This window comes from Pan paniscus, chromosome 7 (genome assembly GCF_029289425.2).
Source record: "Pan paniscus chromosome 7, NHGRI_mPanPan1-v2.0_pri, whole genome shotgun sequence".
NCBI classification, from domain to species: domain Eukaryota; kingdom Metazoa; phylum Chordata; class Mammalia; order Primates; family Hominidae; genus Pan; species Pan paniscus.
The window spans coordinates 82,299,258-82,318,512 of record NC_073256.2 but is presented as its reverse complement, the minus strand read 5'-3'; the positions used below and the strand labels follow the sequence as shown (position 1 = coordinate 82,318,512).

Below are 19,255 nucleotides of genomic sequence, written 5' to 3'. Positions count from 1 at the left end.
GGAGCAGCAATATGTGCAAAGGCACTCCAGGTCAAAAGAGTATATAATTCACTGGGGAATTGCAAGTGCTATAGTTGGGTATTCCTGATAACTACCAGGAATAAATAGATACACATGATAAGGTTTAAATATATAGCTCTTGAGTAGAAGTGTTGAGAAATGAAGTTTGGAAGGAAGGGAGTAGCCAGATTCTAAGAGTTTGGACTTTATGTTGTATGTAAATGCTTGTTTTATCTCATCATGATTGTATAGATTAAAAATTTTAATTAGAAAAAAGAAACATAGTCAAAGCATGAAGTTTAATGAAAAAAGTATACCAATTTTGAGGAAAGACAAAATATTTGCTACTATATTTTTAGCCTAATTGAAATGTGTTGAAATCTGAATTTATGCCTACATTGAGAATGACAAATAATATTCAAATTTCTTTTGTACCTTTAGCAGCCTGGAAGTTTTTCTAGCTGGTCTGGTAGTTTCCTCATGGATGATAACATGTCTAATACTCTAAATAGCCTTGACGAGCACACTAGTGAGTTTTACAGTATGGATGAAAATCAGCCTGTGTCTGCTCAGCAGAATTCACCCACAAAGTTCCTGGCCGTGGAGGCAAACGCTGTGTTATCCTCTTTGCAGACCATCCCAGAATTTGCAGAGACTCTAGAACTTATTGAATCTGTAAGTAAAAAATTGTAAGATTATCAAAAGTTCAATTTTAGTTATATGATTTCATGCTCAGAAACTCAGTTTTGGACATTGACCAGTTTTATGTTTTGTATGCCATGCTTAATTTTGTTCTGATATTTTGCAGTGGCTTCTAGGGGAAAAAAGTTTAAATTTTTCTCAAGTATGTGCCTTGTGAGGAATTTTTAAAAATTAAAAACTTAATTCATTTTTTATTATATAAGTTATACAAGTGCATTAGAGAAAGCTGGAAACTAGGGAAAACTATAAAAAAGAAAATTAAAGTCCTTCATAAACCCAGAGTTAATAATTTGATATATTCCTTTCAGTCTGTGTTCTATACTCAGAAAACATTATATTTTTAAACCCAAAAATACACTTCTGTATTATATTTGTGGATTTTTTTTTGTTTTCCATCCTGTCATGAGCATGTTTCTGTTTCCTTTTTTAAACTTGATTTTTTTTTTTTTTAAGATGGAATCTCACTCTGTCGCCCAGGCTGGAGTGCAGTGGTGCAATCTCAGTTCACTGCAACCTGTGCCTCCTGGGTTCAAGCGATTCTCCTGCCTCAGCCTTCTGAGTAGCTGGGATTACAGGTGCCTGCCACCACACCCAGCTAATTTTTATATTTTTAGTGGAGATGGGGTTTCATCATGTTGGCCAGGCTGGTCTTGAACTCCTGACCTCAAGTGATCCTCCCACCTCAGCCTCCCAAAGTGCTGGGATTACAGGCATGAGCCACCGTGCCTGGCCTAAATTTGAATTTTAGGGGCTTTGTAGTAGTCCATCAAATGCATATAAGAAAATATATTTACCCAACTATTATTATTGGACATTTAGGTAGTGTCTACTTTTTCATTTTTAAAAAAAATTTAAAAAAAAATTTTTTTTATTATTATTATACTTTAAGTTTTAGGGTACGTGTGCACAATATGCAGGTTAGTTACATATGTATACGTGTGCCATGCTGGTGTGCTGCACCCATTAACTCGTCATTTAGCATTAGGTATATCTCCTAATGCTATCCCTCCCCACTCCCCCCACCCCACAACAGTCCCCAGAGTGTGATGTTCCCCTTCCTGTGTCCATATGTTCTCATTGTTCAATTCCCATCTATGAGTGAGAACATGTGGTGTTTGGTTTCCTGTCCTTGCGATAGTTTACTGAGAATGATGATTTCCAATTTCATCCATGTCCCTACAAAGGACATGAACTCATCCTTTTTTATGGCTGCATAGTATTCCATGGTATATATGTGCCACATTTTCTTAATCCAGTCTATCATTGTTGGACATTTGGGTTGGTTCCAAGTCTTTGCTATTGTGAATAGTGCCTCAATAAACATACGTGTGCATGTGTCTTTATAGCAGCATGATTTATAGTCCTTTGGGTATATAGCCAGTAATGGGATGGCTGGGTCAAATGGTATTTCTGGTTCTAGATCCCTGAGGAATCGCCACACTGACTTCCGCAATAGTTGAACTAGTTTACAGTCCCACCAACAGTGTAAAAGTGTTCCTATTTCTCCACATCCTCTCCAGCACCTGTTGTTTCCTGACTTTTTAATGATTGCCATTCTAACTGGTGTGAGATGGTATTTCATTGTGGTTTTGATTTGCATTTCTCTGATGGCCAGTGATGATGAGCATTTTTTCAAGTGTCTTTTGGCTGCATAAATGTCTTCTTTTGAGAAGTGTCTGTTCATATCCTTTGCCCACTTTTTGATAGGGTTGTTTGTTTTTTTCTTGTAAATTTGTTTGAGTTCATTGTAGATTCTGGATATTAGCCCTTTGTCAGATGAGTGGGTTGTGAAAATTTTCTCCCATTTTGTAGGTTGCCTGTTCACTCTGATGGTAGTTTCTTTTGCTGTGCAGAAGCTCTTTAGTTTAATTAGATCCCATTTGTCAATTTTGGCTTTTGTTGCCATTGCTTTTGGTGTTTTAGACATGAAGTCCTTGTCCATGCCTATGTCCTGAATGGTAATGCCTAGGTTTTCTTCTAGGGTTTTTATGGTTTTAGGTCTAACGTTTAAGTCTTTAATCCATCTTGAATTAATTTTTGTATAAGGTGTAAGGAAGGGATCCAGTTTCAGCTTTCTACATATGGCTAGCCAGTTTTCCCAGCACCATTTATTAAATAGGGAATCCTTTCCCCATTGCTTGTTTTTCTCAGGTTTGTCAAAGATCAGATAGTTGTAGATAACGCAGCATTATTTCTGAGGGCTCTGTTCTGTTCCATTGATCTATATCTCTGTTTTGGTACCAGTACCATGCTGTTTTGGTTACTGTAGCCTTGTAGTATAGTTTGAAGTCAGGTAGCGTGATGCCTCCAGCTTTGTTCTTTTGGCTTAGGATTGACTTGGTGATGTGGGCTCTTTTTTGGTTCCATATGAACTTTAAAATAGTTTTTTCCAATTCTGTGAAGAAAGTCATTGGTAGCTTGATGGGGATGGCACTGAATCTATAAATTACCTTGGGCAGTATGGCCATTTTCACGATATTGATTCTTCCTACCCATGAGCATGGAATGTTCTTCCATTTGTTTGTATCCTCTTTTATTTCATTGAGCAGTGGTTTGTAGTTCTCCTTGAAGAGGTCCTTCACGTCTCTTGTAAGCTGGATTCCTAAGTATTTTATTCTCTTTGAAGCAATTGTGAATGGGAGTTCACTCATGATTTGGCTCTCTGTTTGTCTGTTATTGGTGTATAAGAATGCTTGTGATTTTTGTACATTGATTTTGTATCCTGAGACTTTGCTGAAGTTGCTTATCAGCTTAAGGAGATTTTGGGCTGAGACAATGGGGTTTTCTAGATGTACAATCATGTCATCTGCAAACAGGGACAATTTGACTTCCTCTTTTCCTAATTGAATACCCTTTATTTCCTTCTCCTGCCTGATTGCCCTGGCCAGAACTTCCAACACTATGTTGAATAGGAGTGGTGAGAGAGGGCATCCCTGTGTTGTGCCAGTTTTCAAAGGGAATGCTTCCAGTTTTTGCCCATTCAGTATGATATTGGCTGTGGTTTGTCATAGTTAGCTCTTATTATTTTGAGATACGTCCCATCAATACCTAATTTATTGAGAGTTTTTAGCATGAAGGGTTGTTAAATTTTGTCAAAGGCCTTTTCTGCATCTATTGAGATAATCATGTGGTTTTTGTCTTTGGTTTTGTTTATATGCTGGATTACATTTATTGATTTGCGTATATTGAACCAGCCTTGCATCCCAGGGATGAAGCCCGCTTGATCATGGTGGATAAGCTTAGTGTCTGCTTTTTCAGTACTACAAGTAACATATAAAGCTTTGTGCAAAATCATGATTATGTCTTTAGGTTAAATTGAATTTCTGGATCAAAGTGTATCACCATTTTTAACACGTTCCATACTCATTACCAAATGATTATGCAGAATTTGATGGTGTCTTCCTGATGTGCAGTAGAGTGTGAAGTTTTATGACAAAATATACTTTTTGATAATAACTTAATTTTTGATAATAACTTATCATTTGTTCTTAAAGTACTTTGACAGTAAGCTTCAACTACTGAATTAGATGAACTATTATGTATTTTGGAATCATAGGAAAGCCATAATCTGTTCCTCTTAAATGGTCTTGCTTAAAAAAAATGTCCAAGGAAAGCATTTTTACTGATAAAATGAGTTGTTAATTAACTCTGTGGAAATCATCATCCTGTGTTCAAGAGCAGATTTAACTAGGTTACAGCATTAACTTTATTAACAGTTTAATTTATTGCAGGATCCTGTAGCATGGAGTGACGTTACCAGTTTTGATATTTCTGATGCTGCTGCTTCTCCTATCAAATCCACCCCAGTTAAATTAATGAGAATTCAGCACAATGAAGGAGCCATGGAATGCCAATTTAACGTCAGTCTTGTACTTGAAGGGAAAAAAAACACTTGTAATGGTGGCAACAGTGAAGCTGTTCCTTTAACATCCCCAAATATAGCCAAGTTTAGCACTCCACCAGCCATCCTCAGAAAGAAGAGAAAAATGCGAGTGGGTCATTCCCCAGGCAGCGAACTTAGGGATGGCTCATTGAACGATGGTGGTAATATGGCGCTAAAACATACACCACTGAAAACACTACCATTTTCTCCTTCACAGGTAGTGGTGTTCATTTTGTTTATGTTTCTAAATGTCAATGAGTTACATTAAATTAGATCTTTAACATCCTTACTAGCCGTTGGTAGCTTTGATAACATATAAAAATAATGTGTTTAAATGTATACTTGAGAATACTGAACTCTGAGAGAATAGAAAGTATCTCACAAAATGTAGTAGCTGCAAATATTTATTTATTTATTTATTTATTTATATTTTGGAGACAGGGTCTCACTTTGTTGCCCAGGTTGGAGTGCAGTGGCACAAACATGGCTCACCGCAACCTCAACCACCCAGGCTCAAGTGATCTTCCCGCCTCAGCCCCCCAAGTAGCCTGGACTATAGATGCGTGCCACCACACCTAGCTAATTTTTGTATTTTTTGTAGAGATGGGGTTTTACCATGTTGCCCAAGCTGGTCTTGAACTCCTGAGCTCAAGTAATCCACCTGTCTTGGCTCCCAAAGTGTTGGGATTACAGGCGTGAGCCACTGCTCCCGGTTCTGCATGATATTATACTACAGTTTTTAGAGGGATATTTTCTTTATCTTGTAGTCCCATATCTTTATAGAACTCATCAGAAAACAAGCCCAGAAACGTAACATTGATTTGCCGAAAGTTATCTAATGCAAGGCTGAGACTAAGATCTGGTTTCCTGACTGACTACTGTTCGATAGATATACCTGATAAAGTTTAAAGTGGCCTTACCTATTTAGAGTAATTTATTTAGTTTGCCCACTGAGTTTTTCCTTTTAATGTTCTTTGGAAGAAACTTAGATAATTGCTTACTGTAAGAATTTAATGTGTCAAGAGGTTTCCTAAGGATGTCTAGAACTACCTACTTACTTTCTCCTCTCATAATATCCCTGGACAGTAGATGTTTATGTTAGGACAGTTTCCTATTGAATACTTGCTATGCTCCAGGCTGTTTGCCAAACACTTTTTTTTTTTTTTTGAGATGGAGTTTTGCTCTTGTTGCCCAGGCTGGGGTGCAATGGCACCATCTCGGCTCACCGCAACCTCTGCCTCCTGGGTTCAAGTGATTCTCCTGGCTCAGCCTCCCGAGTAGCTGGGATTACAGGCATGCGCCACCACGCCCGGCTAATTTTGTATTTTTAGTAAAGACAGAGTTTCTCCATGTTGGTCAGGCTGGTCTTGAACTCCCAACCTTAGGTGATCTGCCCGCCTCAGCCTCCCAAAGTGCTGGGATTACAGGCGTGAGCCACTGCTCCCAACCTCCAAACACTTTTCTTATAGCATCTCAGTTAATGCTCTTTCAAAAGGAGTTAGGTGGAATAAAATTCTGAAGTTGAGCCACTTGTCAAAGGCAACAGTTAGTAAGAGATGGAGCTGATGTTTTCTGAAAGTGTTTGGCAGAGGCTACAAAGTTTAAGGAGGAAGAAGGGAGTTTAATGGTCAAACAAACATGGAGAATGCTGGGATATTATTGGAGGTATATTTTGAGGCTGGGGAGATAAGTAGGATCTGGCAGAACACAGATCTCTAAAAATTGTGCACCCATGCTTCAGGGGATGCCATTTCTGTAGACTACAATGTGAATAGTCTGTTCACTCCCAGCCCTGCTCTCAGAGTTAAAAAGCACTGGAGAAAGTGAAGTAGGCTTGGGCATACTAGCAGTTTTCTATTCTGGAGTTTTGCATGCTAGCAATTTTTGTTGAAGTGTGAATTCTAAGGTAGAAGTGGCTGAAAGATGCTTATTTCCCATGGAAAACTGCTTGGATTTTATCGTGTAAAAGAGGGTTTGATTACTAATCTTAGGGTAAAATAAATTCAAGTATTCAGAGCCAGAAGTGACAGAGCTAGACTTCATTCTAGTTATAAGTAGCTTTGAAGCCATTTCTATGGCTTCATATCACTGTTTCTAATCTTTTGACTACAAAAATAAATTAGTATTTCACAATTGTATTGTGAATACAATTAGTATTTCACAATTGTAAATTATATAATTTAGAAAATGGACTCTGTTATGCCAGTTTTGACTGCTTAGAGGTTCTGTTCTGTGTTCTAGATAGGCAAATTTGCCAGACAGCTGTATTTCTTATCAGCAAAGCATTATTATTATATTCTAAATTAAAATGCTCTCATAGAAAAAGCCACTTAAGGTCATTTATTAATAAGAGCTAAAAAACTTGTTTTTTCAGTTACACACTGTTGTACAAAACTGTTACATTTAACACAGCAGCTGTTTATGGTTTCTATAGATCTCTATTTGATAATATACTGTTTTTTAAATTTTTAGTATTTTTTTGTAACTTTTGAATATTTGTTAAATGTTTCTTGAATTCCTATATGTGCTAAATACTGTTCTAAGAGCTGGGGAGACAAAAATGAACAAACCAGACAAAAATTCCTACCCTCATGGAGCATAATTTCCATGGAGTATAAGTGTAATATTATTCATAAGCTTTTTTTAAGAGGTATGAAGAAATAATTTGAAAATCTTATCAGTTTAATATTTGTGTAGGGATTTTGATGTTCTAGAAGTCGTCTTTAAACTCTCTTACCTTTCTAGTTTTTCAACACATGTCCTGGTAATGAACAACTTAATATAGAAAATCCTTCATTTACATCAACCCCTATTTGTGGGCAGAAAGCTCTCATTACAACTCCTCTTCATAAGGAAACAACTCCCAAAGATCAAAAGGAAAATGTAGGGTAAGTAGGTATTAAATAATTGTGTTAGAGAAAATGGGGAGCACAGTGTCAAAGTAGATTAGCTTTTTGTGCATATAAATAGCATGTATCATAATTCCTATTCCTACAGGACTTAGAATTTTTTTTGTTTTGTTTGTTTGAGATGGAATTTCGCTCTCGTTGCCCAGGCTGGAGTGCAATGGTGAGATCTCGGCTCACTGCAACCTCCGCCTCCCGGGTTCAAGTGATTCTCCTGCCTCAGCCACCCGAGTAGCTGGGATTACAGGCATGTGCCACCATGCCTGGTTAATATTGTGTATGTAGTAGAGATGGGGTTTCACTATGTTGGCCAGGCTGGTCTTGGACTTCTGACCTCAGGTGATCTGCCCATCTCAGCCTCCCAAAGTGCTGGGATTATAGGTGTGAGCCACTGTGGCTGGCCAGATTTTTTTTTTTAATCATAACCTTATGTTTTCTCCTTAGGACAGTGAAAACCAACTGAAATATAGTGTCAAACTTTGATTTCAATCATTTCTAGTACTTTTTCAAACATTTCTAGTACTTTTTTCTATATTAATTCTTTTTTTCTATTTTAAGATGATTGATTGAAATCAGAATTACCATAGGTGGGCATACTTTAAAATAGTCTTAGAATGTTTAAATGAAGCATATATATATGTGTAAGAAAATTTAGTGTGTGCTTAAATTGCTTTGCTTTCATTAACTTGTATGAAATCAGATCGTGACTATAACATAAATATCTAAATGACTGGATAGGTTTAGAACACCTACTATTAGAAGATCTATACTGGGTACCACACCAAGAACTCCTACTCCTTTTAAGAATGCGCTTGCTGCTCAGGAGAAAAAATATGGACCTCTTAAAATTGTGGTATGTATATTCATTTTATTTTTAATAATTTTCCTAATTTTAATAAAACACAAATTATGATTTTTATCACTTTGATTTTTAACATTTAAAAAAAGATATTTACTGAAACAGATACAAAGCTTTATCTTTTGATTTTCAAGGTTTTTTTTTTTTTTTTGAGACGGAGTCTTACTTTGTCACCCAGGCTAGAGTGAAGTGGCGTGATCTCAGCTCACTGTAACCTCCACCCCCTGGGTTCAAGTGATCCTCATGCCTCAGCCTCCTGAGTAGCTGGTATTACAGGTGCCCGCCACCACACCCAGCTAATTTTTGTATTTTTAGTAGAGATGGGGTTTCACCACATTGGCCAGCCTGGTCTTGAACTCCTGACCTCAGGTGATCCACCCCCCCCCCCCCACCTCGGCCTCCCAAAGTGCTAGGATTACAAGCGTGAGCCACCACACCTGGCCTAATTTTCAAGTTTGAATTTGTGTTCACCTTTTTCTTTAACTTGTAAATAAACCCTTGCTTGGCTTGTTTTGAATTCTTAACTTTATAGCATCTAGAGAAAACATCAGGTGTCAGTGGAACTCTTTTCCTTTTTCCTTTTTTTTTTTTTTGAGATGCAGTCTTGCTCTGTCACCAGGATAGAGTGCAGTGGCTCATTCTTGGCTCACTGCAACCTCCGCCTCCTGGGTTCAGGTGATTCTCCCCCAGCCTCCCGAGTAGCTTGGACTACAGGCTTGCGCCACCACGCCCAGCTAATTTTTGTATTTTTAGTAGAAATGGGGTTTCACCATGTTGGCCAGGATGGTCTCGATCTCCTGACCTCGTGATCCACCCACCTTCGGCCTCCCAAAGTGCTGGGTTTACAGGAGTGAGCCACTGCGCCCTGTCGGAACACTTTTCTTAATACTGAAATATACATTTTAGTAGTTTCAGTCATGGTTACATGTATTAGAATAAAATAATTTTAATATTTTGATATACTGAAGCACTTTCATGATAATATTTAGGAAACTAATCAGGGTGCCTCTTTAGGAAACTAATTAGGAAAAGGCTCAGTTTCCTTTTCTATGCAAAGGAGATCATAAAACACACCCCAAATTGTTATTGTGAAGCTGAAAGAGATGATGTAATTAAAGGGGCTTGTCTGAGTTTCAAGTAGTGTGTGCTTGGTTGCTGCTATTATTCTAATAATAGTATTTGTGGTAGTAGTTCCCGAATGAAAAGGACTGGGAAGTGTTCTAGTTACTGTGCTTTCATATATCTTACCGCCTTTGAAATACCTTGAAACAGTGATGGGCATTTTAGGCAGATACAGATTTCTGACAAGTTCTTTAGAAATACGATTTTTAAAATATTGGTCACTTCCAGGGTTTTTTAGTTATGTTCTTCTATTTTTAGTCACTTTTTGGTTAGATTCATTAACAAATTCTAGTTTACTTGATTTAATTAATGTTCTGCCCAAAAGCATGTTACACACGCACATCTTCTAGTCTTTTCTTTTTCAAAATACTGTGTTAAAGGGTATGTAGTAGGGTTGATCAAGTCTTTTTGTCATTTAGCTCCATGTACTGCTGTGAACAATCATATTTCCTTTAGAGCTTCCTAGAGTTTTTATTTATGCATATACATAAATAAGAGTATGACCACACTTTATTATTTTATAACACTCTTTTTTAATTTAACCAAGTAAACGTATATATTTATCCCATAATTTTTAATGTTTGCATAATATTCCATTGTATGGAATTACCTGATTGATTTAGGCTGTTTCAGTGTTTTGCTGTTTATTTTAAAAATTCATCATTAATTCAGCAAATATTGATTGAGTGCCTAATAGGTTCCAGGCACTGTACTAGGCTTTAGGGATGGAAAGAATGTTGAAAAAGTCAAGTATGGTTCCTGCCTTCATAGGGGCATGTGGACTAATTGGGGATTAGACAAGTAAACAATGATTTGAAAGCATTTAAAAATTCTGCAGTGAGTCAGGGTCATTTGGTCAACATATAAGTGTAATAAAAATTATAATTTGATAGCTGGGTATGGTAGTATGCTCTTGTAGTAGTCCCCGGAGGTTCGTTTGAGCCTGGGAAGTGGAGGCTACAGTGAGTGGTGATGAAGCCACTGCACTCCAGCCTAAAGGACAGAGTGCAGCTCTGTTTGAAAAAAAAAAAAAAAAGACAAAAACAAAAGTATCATTTGTAATAGGTTTCAAATACCTAAAGTCCTTGTCCGTTTGTTTACTAGCCTTCTGACATTTTAAATTTAATACCAGCAGCACTCACAGCTCTTTGGATAGAATTTGACCATTGCCAAAATAGATTACTTGCATCAGCAATTTAAGATAAAAGGAAGGCAATGATTTATAAATTAAAATTCCTAGAATATCTATAGGCTCATACATCTCTTTGCGGTAAGCTGACTTTTCATTTCTCCTGCTCCTCCTCCAGTTATTTACTGAGCATCTACTATATGCTAACCACTTAGCTTTCTTTTGTATCTTACTATGAGTCAAATGCACTTCTTGGAGATTGGCTTTGGAATTTTAATCAGGTATATCTTAAATATCTTTTGCCCTTTTAATAAACCGATTCTTTTAATATTTACTATAAATTACTCAAAAGGCTAAAAACTGTAGAAATATTAAGTTTGGTAGTATCAAACCTGAAAAGTATTAAATGCAGGAGTTCTTTGCTTTTGACACATTAGAACAATTAAGAGAATAATTCTTGCTAGTGAATGAATTAATCTGTCTTAGCCCTATTCTAGGACATTTGTATTCTTAAAGGGAGAAAAACCTCCAGATCTTTTTAAGAATACTAGACTAGATCAAGAAAATGTGGGCTGGATGCAGTGGCTCATGCCTGTAATCTCAGCACTTTGGGAGATCAAGACAGGCAGATCATTTGAGCTCAGGAATTCAAGACCAGCCTGGGCAACATGGTGAAACCCCATCCCTACTGAAAATACAAAAAATGAACTGGGCATGGTGGTGTGCACCTGTGGCTCTAGCTACTTGGGAGACTGAAGTGGGAGGATCGCTTGACCCTGGGAGGTAGAGGTTGCAGTGAGCTGATATTATACCACTGCACTCTAGCCTGGGTGACAGAGTGAGACCCCACCTCAAAAAAAATTAAGGAAAAAAAAAAAAAGAAAATGCGGTACATATACACCATAGAATACTATGCAGCCATAAAAAAGAATGAGGTCATGTCCTTTGCAAGGACATGAATAGAGCTGGAAGCCATTATCCTCAGCAAACCAACACAGAAACAGAAAACCAAATACTGCATGTTCTCATTTATAAATGGGAGCTAAATGATGGGAACATGTGGACGTATAGAGAGGAACAGCACACACTGGGGCCTTTCAGAGAGTGGAAGGTGGGAAGAGAGAGGATCAGGAAAAATAACTAATGGGTACTAGGCTTAATACTTGGGTGATGAAATAATCTTTTTTCTTTTTTTGAGACGGAGTTTCACCCTTGTTGCCCAGGCTAGAGTGTAGTGGTGCGATCTCGGCTCACTGCAACCTCTGCCTTCTAGTTTCAAGCGATTCTCCTGCCTCAGCTTCCCAAGTAGCTGGGATTACAGGTGCCCACCACCACCCTGGCTAACCACCCTGGCTAATTTTTGTACTTTTAGTAGAGATGGGGTTTCACCATGTTAGCCAGGATGGTCTTGAACTCCTGACCTCGTGATCTGCCCGCCTCGGTCTCCCAAAGTGCTGGGATTACAGGCGTGAGCCACTGCGCCCGGCTGGGTGATGAAATAACCTATACAACAACCCCCCATGTTTACTTATATAACAAACATGCACTTGGACCCCTGAACTTAAAAGTTAATTTGAAAAAAGAATACTTTATGTTCTTGGTGAAATACCATCATTAAAAAGCTCTTTGAGACCGGGAGCGGTGGCTCACACCTGTGATCCCAGCACTTTGGGAGGCTGAGGTGGGCAAATCACCTCCTGAGGTCAGGAGTTTGAGACCAGCTTGGCCAACATGGTGAAACCCCGTCTCTAGTAAAAATACAAAAAATTAGCCAGGTGTTGTGGCAGTTTGTGCTAGCTACTTGGTTGATCCCAGCTACTCGGGAGGCTGAGGCAGGAGAATCGGTTGAACCAGAGGGTGGGGGTTGTGGAGGTTGCAGTGAACTGAGATTATGCTACTACACTCCAGCCTGGGTGACAGAGCAAGATTCCATCTCAATAAATAAATAAGTAAATAATAATAATAATAATAAGCTCTTTGAGAAGTATACGGAAACACTAACATAATTCCTGTATGTCTCAGTCTAGATGAGAATACTTTTAACATTTGTTTTCGTCTTAAAAGTTTTTGTAAGTGCTGTGAAATCTCATTTATATATGAATACCATTCTCTCTAACTTTGCTGGCTGGGGACATAAGCTGCTGGTGTTTTTTTGTTTTTTGTTTTGTTGTTGTTGTTTTTTTTTTTTTGAGACGGAGTCTGGCTCTGTTGCCCAGGCCGGAGTCCAGTGGCGTGATCTTGGCTCACTGCAACTTCTGCCTCCTGGGTTCAAGCAATTCTCATGCCTCAGCCTCCCGGGGTGCACACCACCACCCCCGGCTAATTTTTGTGTTTTTAGTAGGGATGGGGTTTCACCATGTTGGCCAGGATGGTCATGATCTCTTGACTTCATGATCCACCCGCCTCGGCCTCCCAAAGTGCTGGGATTACAGGCATGAGCCACCATGCCCAGCAGCTGCTGGTTATTAAGTGCTGCCAGTTCTTTTATTTAGTAGAGGTTTTATTACCTTTTCAAGTATATCTTGGTTATGAAAGGTATAAGTTAGATATAATTTTTAAATTTTTTCTGGGTTATAAGTTGTGCTTACCTATTTGACAGAAAGCTAGATGAATAATATTTTGAGACTATTTCATCACTCAGCTGACACTCAAGTGTCTATCTCTCTGTAACCTACCCTCCCACACTACACACACACACACACACACACACACACACACACTCACTCTCTCTGTCTTCTTGGATACTGTGTCAGCTCTTTGCTTAGGCTAGGTATACAAAGATGAAAATGACCTGACCATTGCTCTCAAGTATCTCACAATCTTGGTGGTAACAAACATGTTAACTAGTAATTACATACTATGTAATAGGTACAATAAAAGTAGAATAAGAGCTAGTGTATTCCCAATATGTTCTATATTTCCTGTTTTTATGTAAAAAAAACTTGAGAAATAACATCTTTCTTTTCTGTTTAATTCTGAAGATCCTGACCTGAAGCAGGAGCTACAGTGGTTTCCCCAAAAGGAAGATTTTTGTTTAGTAGCCTAGAAAGAAGAAATTGCTATTCTTTACTCAGTACTTGCAAATGTATAATATTGTTTTGCTACAACATGGATTAATTTAATTAATGTATCTATAGGGGCTAGGAGAAAATTATGACAATAATGGACAAGTATAAAAGATGGGTTTCCTATATATAGGGAGAAAAAGGAATTGCTATAAATGACTTTTTACAACATTTTAAAAAACAATTTAGTCCCAGCCACTTGCCTTCTTGGAAGAAGATATTCGGGAAGTTTTAAAAGAAGAAACTGGAACAGACCTATTCCTCAAAGAGGAAGATGAACCTGCTTACAAAAGCTGCAAACAAGAGGTAATCTTCTAGTATTATTGTTAATAAAAGTCTTATTGTATCCAAGAGACTTTGCCATAAAGCTTCTACATAAATTACTCATTCTAGAATACCGCTTCTGGGAAGAAAGTCAGAAAATCACTAGTCTTAGATAATTGGGAAAAAGAAGAATCAGGCATTCAACTGTTGACTGAAGACATTTCAGACATGCAGGTTTGTAAAGGATTATTATTATTGTTATTTTAAATGGTTGCTTTAAGTCCTAGAGGTTCTTATTTCTTACTCATTGTGTAGCCAGTTCATTAGAAATTCATGGAGAATTTTTATCTTAGTATCATTTTGCCTAATTCACAGAGAAACTATTCACTGTAGAGAATATTTTATTTACTTTTTTTTTATATTTCTTTTGTTATGAGAGGAGTTAGCTGCCTTATATCTGATGTCAAAAAATCGTAGTTCTCGAGATTTTAAATATCAAAGTTTATCTTTGGTTCATTTCCAAAATAATATTACTACATTACTAGAAATTTCATCAGAGCCAAATGCTTTCTTGGAGGGAAATAAACAGGGCTTCCATTACCACTTACTCAGTAGTCCCTCCATTTGTCTCCATTTTTGAATTAGTTATTTTCCTCTTTCTTTTTTCTCTCTTAGTCAGAAAATAGATTTACTACATCCTTATTAATGATACCATTATTGGAAATACATGACAATAGGTGCAACTTGATTCCTGAAAAACAAGATATAAATTCAACCAACAAAACATATACACTTACTAAAAAGAAACCAAACCCTAACACTTCCAAAGTTGTCAAATTGGAAAAGAATCTTCAGGTATGGATTTATAAATTTCTTTAGTGATTTTTGTTTTTGTTTAGTCAATGATCACTTTGGATTTACCAATCACAAATTATACTTTTTCTTTTAAATTCAAAATTGATTGTAACAGTAACTAAACATTTACCATTATTTTGTCACTCACATTTGGGTTTGAGCGACTCATTCATCAGGGCACATATAAACTAAACAATTGAAGCTGTAACCAAAGACTGGTCTGGTGATTTCCTAAGCACTGTATCTTTTTTAAACTAAAGATATATAAATCTACTTCTGGCACCTCTTCTCCTGTAACAAATATGTATAGCCCTAATTGCTATTCTGAAAAAGGGTAAGTGGTTGGAAGCAGTTTCAGCATGATTTTGTTGGTACCATGATTTCCAGTGAACTTTTTGGCTCAGAAGTTGTAAAACAAAGTCCTTTTTTTTTCTGTTGGGATACGACCAGTGTGTAACTGCAAATGAAGGTTGGAAAAATTTTTACTGCATTAAGAGTTTACCCCAGAGAATTTGAGAGTTCATTGAGTAGGAAATTTTCTTCTTTATGCCACAGTGACTGCAGCACTAGTATTCCTGATATTGAAGCATACCTTGAAAACATCTTTGGCAATTACATATGACCACCTTACATCTGTTTTCAGCCACTGCTTTCTAAGAGCCATGTAGCACATTCTCTTAATCCATGTAAAGTGATTTGAGTTCCTGGCGTTTAATTAACATAGAACTTTTGGGTAAAGTTATTATATAGAAGATCATGTCTATAACATAGTAATCTTTAAAATAAGGGAAGGAAAAAAACATAAGCTTGATTTTTTGTTATGAATATATTTCCTAATTTGTAAATAAAGCATTCTTGGCTCATTTTTTGACATTACATCCTCTCTTTAAACCTTTTGCAAAATTTTGAAGCAATAAAGACTAACATTTATTTCCATGTTAAGACTCATTTGATTTGGGGGGGAATTATTGGGGACAAGACTTTTAAACTGCCTCCATAGGCCTGTAAGCAATATAGATAGCTAAAATAATTGACTTTTTAAAAATTTGATCAAAAATATTTCAGTATATATTTTAAAACATTATTATTAAAAAAATACAGTGCCATTGTTAAAACATTTTTATAATTATTGTTTATAAAATATCTAATCAGTTAAAATAACTGACTTTAAGAGTCTAATTGTGATATAGATAGCTATTTTAATAATTTTCACGTCACTATTAATATTTCCTTTCTAGTCAAATTGTGAATGGGAAACAGTGGTTTATGGGAAGACAGAAGACCAACTTATTATGACTGAACAAGCAAGAAGATATCTGAGTACTTACACAGCTACCAGTAGTACTTCAAGAGCTCTCATACTGTAATTGTTATTAAAATTGATGAAATGCCCCACTCCCTTACTGCAATCTCTGCTAAATTAGGTTGCAGTGAAATTTTTCTCAATTAGTTGTTTTTAAAGTTGTAAGATAGCCCTTTTAATACAGCATCTTTTTTCTATTCTATATAGTAGGCAGAAAGCTAGTAAGTCACTTAAGGGGTAGATAGTTTCATAGTTTATTTTTTAAGAGATGAGATTTTTAAAAATTGTTTTTAAAGAACAAGATGGGAAAATAATAGAATGTTCATGGATTTCTAAAAGTAAATTCTCATATATTTTCTTCACAAGATATATGTTGCTACTCTCTTGATGCTGCAGTTTTGTTATAGATAGGTGTATGAGTATATATGATTTCTGAAATTAGTCTATGTATGGAAAGCACACATGATTTTATGAAGTACTTTTGCCCACGTGCTGATTTACTTAGGCTACCATTTACAAAGAAACACATTGAAAAGGAATTTAAAGGAAGGATAGAAAGTTGCACTACTAATTTTTTGTTTTTTTTTTCAGAAGCAGTAAAATTAACTACAGTGTTAAATGTATTTATTTGAGCATAGTACTGAAAACAAAAAGCATTCAAAAAAGAGTTTTTTCTTTATTAGTAAATAGTATTTTCTTAATCTCAGAGGAGCTGAGAGTTTTGTTGAATGTATTGTACAGTATGTAGGAGCAGGAGAACTTTGTAAATTGGAAAGAAGTCTGTTTTTATAATTTATTTTTATTTTTAAAGCTTAAATGTAGATATTTATACGTATACAGGGTGCCTAGAAGCCAATGTTGTTTCCTGTTATTACAGCTAACACAGTAAAGAATAATTTTGACTTTAAGTATGAAACAGTAGTAAGTTATAGCTGCAAAGAATACAATATCTATACTGTATGTCACATCTACCTAAATGTTGCACTATGCCCTTTAAATCATGCTGGTTATAAAGTAGTTCTAAAAATGTACTAAATAATAATTTAATATTTTCTTTTTAAATTATATCGGGGGTGGTCATATACATTAATCTGGTGATTTGTATATGTGTTTGAAATTTTTGCATTTTGTTTAAAAAATAATATGGTACCTTGGTCCCTAAAAACAGTCTGCACTTAGAAGTTTATATTTACTCAGTGTTTCAGAAGTGGAGAACATTATCTTTTATTTATAAAAATATTTTGTCCTTTTTTAAATGTTTTGTGTTTCTCTACAGGTTACAACAGTTGCTTCAGTTGCCTGTTTTAGGTGTTTGCACTTATTTTATTTCTTCTTGAAAGAATTTTTATTTGCTTTTGTGGTAGAGATTATATGTAATTTTTTTTCAGTCATATAATGGTGTGCTGTCAACTTAAACACTGACAGGTAAATAGAATTGTACACTGTAGTTTGAATTATTTATAATTGACACACTCTCTCCCTCTCCACTCCTGAAGTATGCTGCTATAGAAAATAGCAGAATCGGCTTGCTGCTACGAGAGAAGGAAAGAGCGACCACCACTTGCACTGTGTGAAAAGATAAAAAACAAATGATGGCAAGTTCTCAAGTTAACTAAATGGAATCAACCATTACCAGGCAAATTCTTACAAATACCAAAATACTACTATGCCTTATAAAACAAAATGAAAGCAGGTTAAGATTTTCTGCTCTGTTTGTATGTTAATAGAAATGGAAATACTAAGTATTTTAATGCTTAGCTCTTGAACAGTAGACCTAAAAGGGTTTTAAGCTATTTAAATCTACTTGCTAGTTTTTGCATATTTTATATATATATATTTATATATATATATAGTGAGAAGTGAAGAAAATGTATGGTACTAAGATTATGCCTTATTGATAAATAGATAAACCAATTTGAATCCTCTTAGCATGTTTAAGTATGTTGATTGCTTTCTAATTAATGAACTTCTCACAGAAATTTCACTTAGTGAAACCAATGATTGTAGCAAACTCATACTGGATCATTTCAGTTACCTTGAACTAATAGCACATAATGGTTTTTTGTTGTTGTTGTTTTTAATGTAGCCCTTACCTGGATATACATAGTCTGCAATCACCAAAGTATAATATCTTGTAAGAGCTATATTTTTTAAAGCATTTTTTTCTTGAGCATTAAATTATCCTAAATGGTAATATATTGTGGATAAGTCTGGGCTTATTGGACATAATACATATTTGGGTTGGTACTGGTTGAATCCTTCAGTTAACTGCTTTGTTGCTTTTTGCAAGATTTTTTATCTTAAACATGTCAGGCATCTTAAGTCACCTTTATACTGTTTTGTTCCTCTGAGTTTCTTTCAGTATGTTATACAAATGCCAGACATAACATGTAGCAGCCATACTTGCATGGAAACTGACTACACATACATAATACTGCATTTTATTGTAAGGTTTTCACATTAATACAGCAATTACCCTGACTAAATTGAGTTTTGTGATATATGGAAAACTTCATTGTAAGAGAATCTTGCATACAATGTTCACATATTAACATCCAAAATAAAGCATCTGTGTACAAGCTGACTTGGCATTGCTCATTCACTTGGTTTTGTGCTTTATAAGGACTGAATGAATCCTTAGAGACTTAACATTCTGTTCTTAGGCCTTTTTTCTCATTTAGAACTCTCTTTACGGTGATTTTTACCAATAAATACAACATTGCGCCTTTATAGAGCCTCATTTAAAACCAGATTTTCAGCTGTCTTTCAGATACTTTCACATGACACTTCCTGTTGGCGCCTTAAACATATGTTCAAAGCAGATTTCCTCTTTTTCCCAACTTTGACCTGCCCTTTGTTCTGTCACTTAGTGGTATTGCCTTCCCTTCATTTACCCACTGAGTAATCACCCACCTCCACATTGAAGTCAGCTGTGAATTCTCAGCCTGCATATGGCCTCTGTCTGCATTCTATAGAAATGTCAAGAAATTGAGCAGTGGCATAAGGGTGTCATCTGGGAAAGGCACACTGGTCATCCAGGCAGGGCTGTTTGGTATTATATTACCTCGGTAAATTCATCACCATCTAGATTCTATCTTTAGCCTTGTAGGCTCCGAAGTCTGAGGGAATTAACTCATTAAAAATGAGTTTACCTCTCAGTAGAAGGC

The 19,255-nt window shown here is 36.1% G+C and overlaps 1 protein-coding gene across 2 annotated transcripts in view; it reads left to right on the top strand.

Annotated features, from left to right (window-relative positions):
- MYBL1 (MYB proto-oncogene like 1) overlaps positions 1-18,672 on the top strand; it is a 50,764-nt gene extending 32,092 nt beyond the window's left edge. Inside the window, exons 9-16 of one of the 2 annotated variants that reach the window (XM_034966169.3) lie at positions 442-675; positions 4,434-4,802; positions 7,331-7,473; positions 8,230-8,344; positions 13,856-13,972; positions 14,060-14,164; positions 14,606-14,785; positions 16,024-18,672. In XM_034966169.3, coding sequence (XP_034822060.2) covers positions 442-675; positions 4,434-4,802; positions 7,331-7,473; positions 8,230-8,344; positions 13,856-13,972; positions 14,060-14,164; positions 14,606-14,785; positions 16,024-16,152 — 1,392 coding nt within the window. In that variant the 3' untranslated portion in view covers positions 16,153-18,672. The remainder of the gene's footprint in view (positions 1-441; positions 676-4,433; positions 4,803-7,330; positions 7,474-8,229; positions 8,345-13,855; positions 13,973-14,059; positions 14,165-14,605; positions 14,786-16,023) is intronic. The other variant, XM_034966170.3, reaches the window with a different exon arrangement.
- Positions 18,673-19,255: the final 583 nt, after the last annotated feature.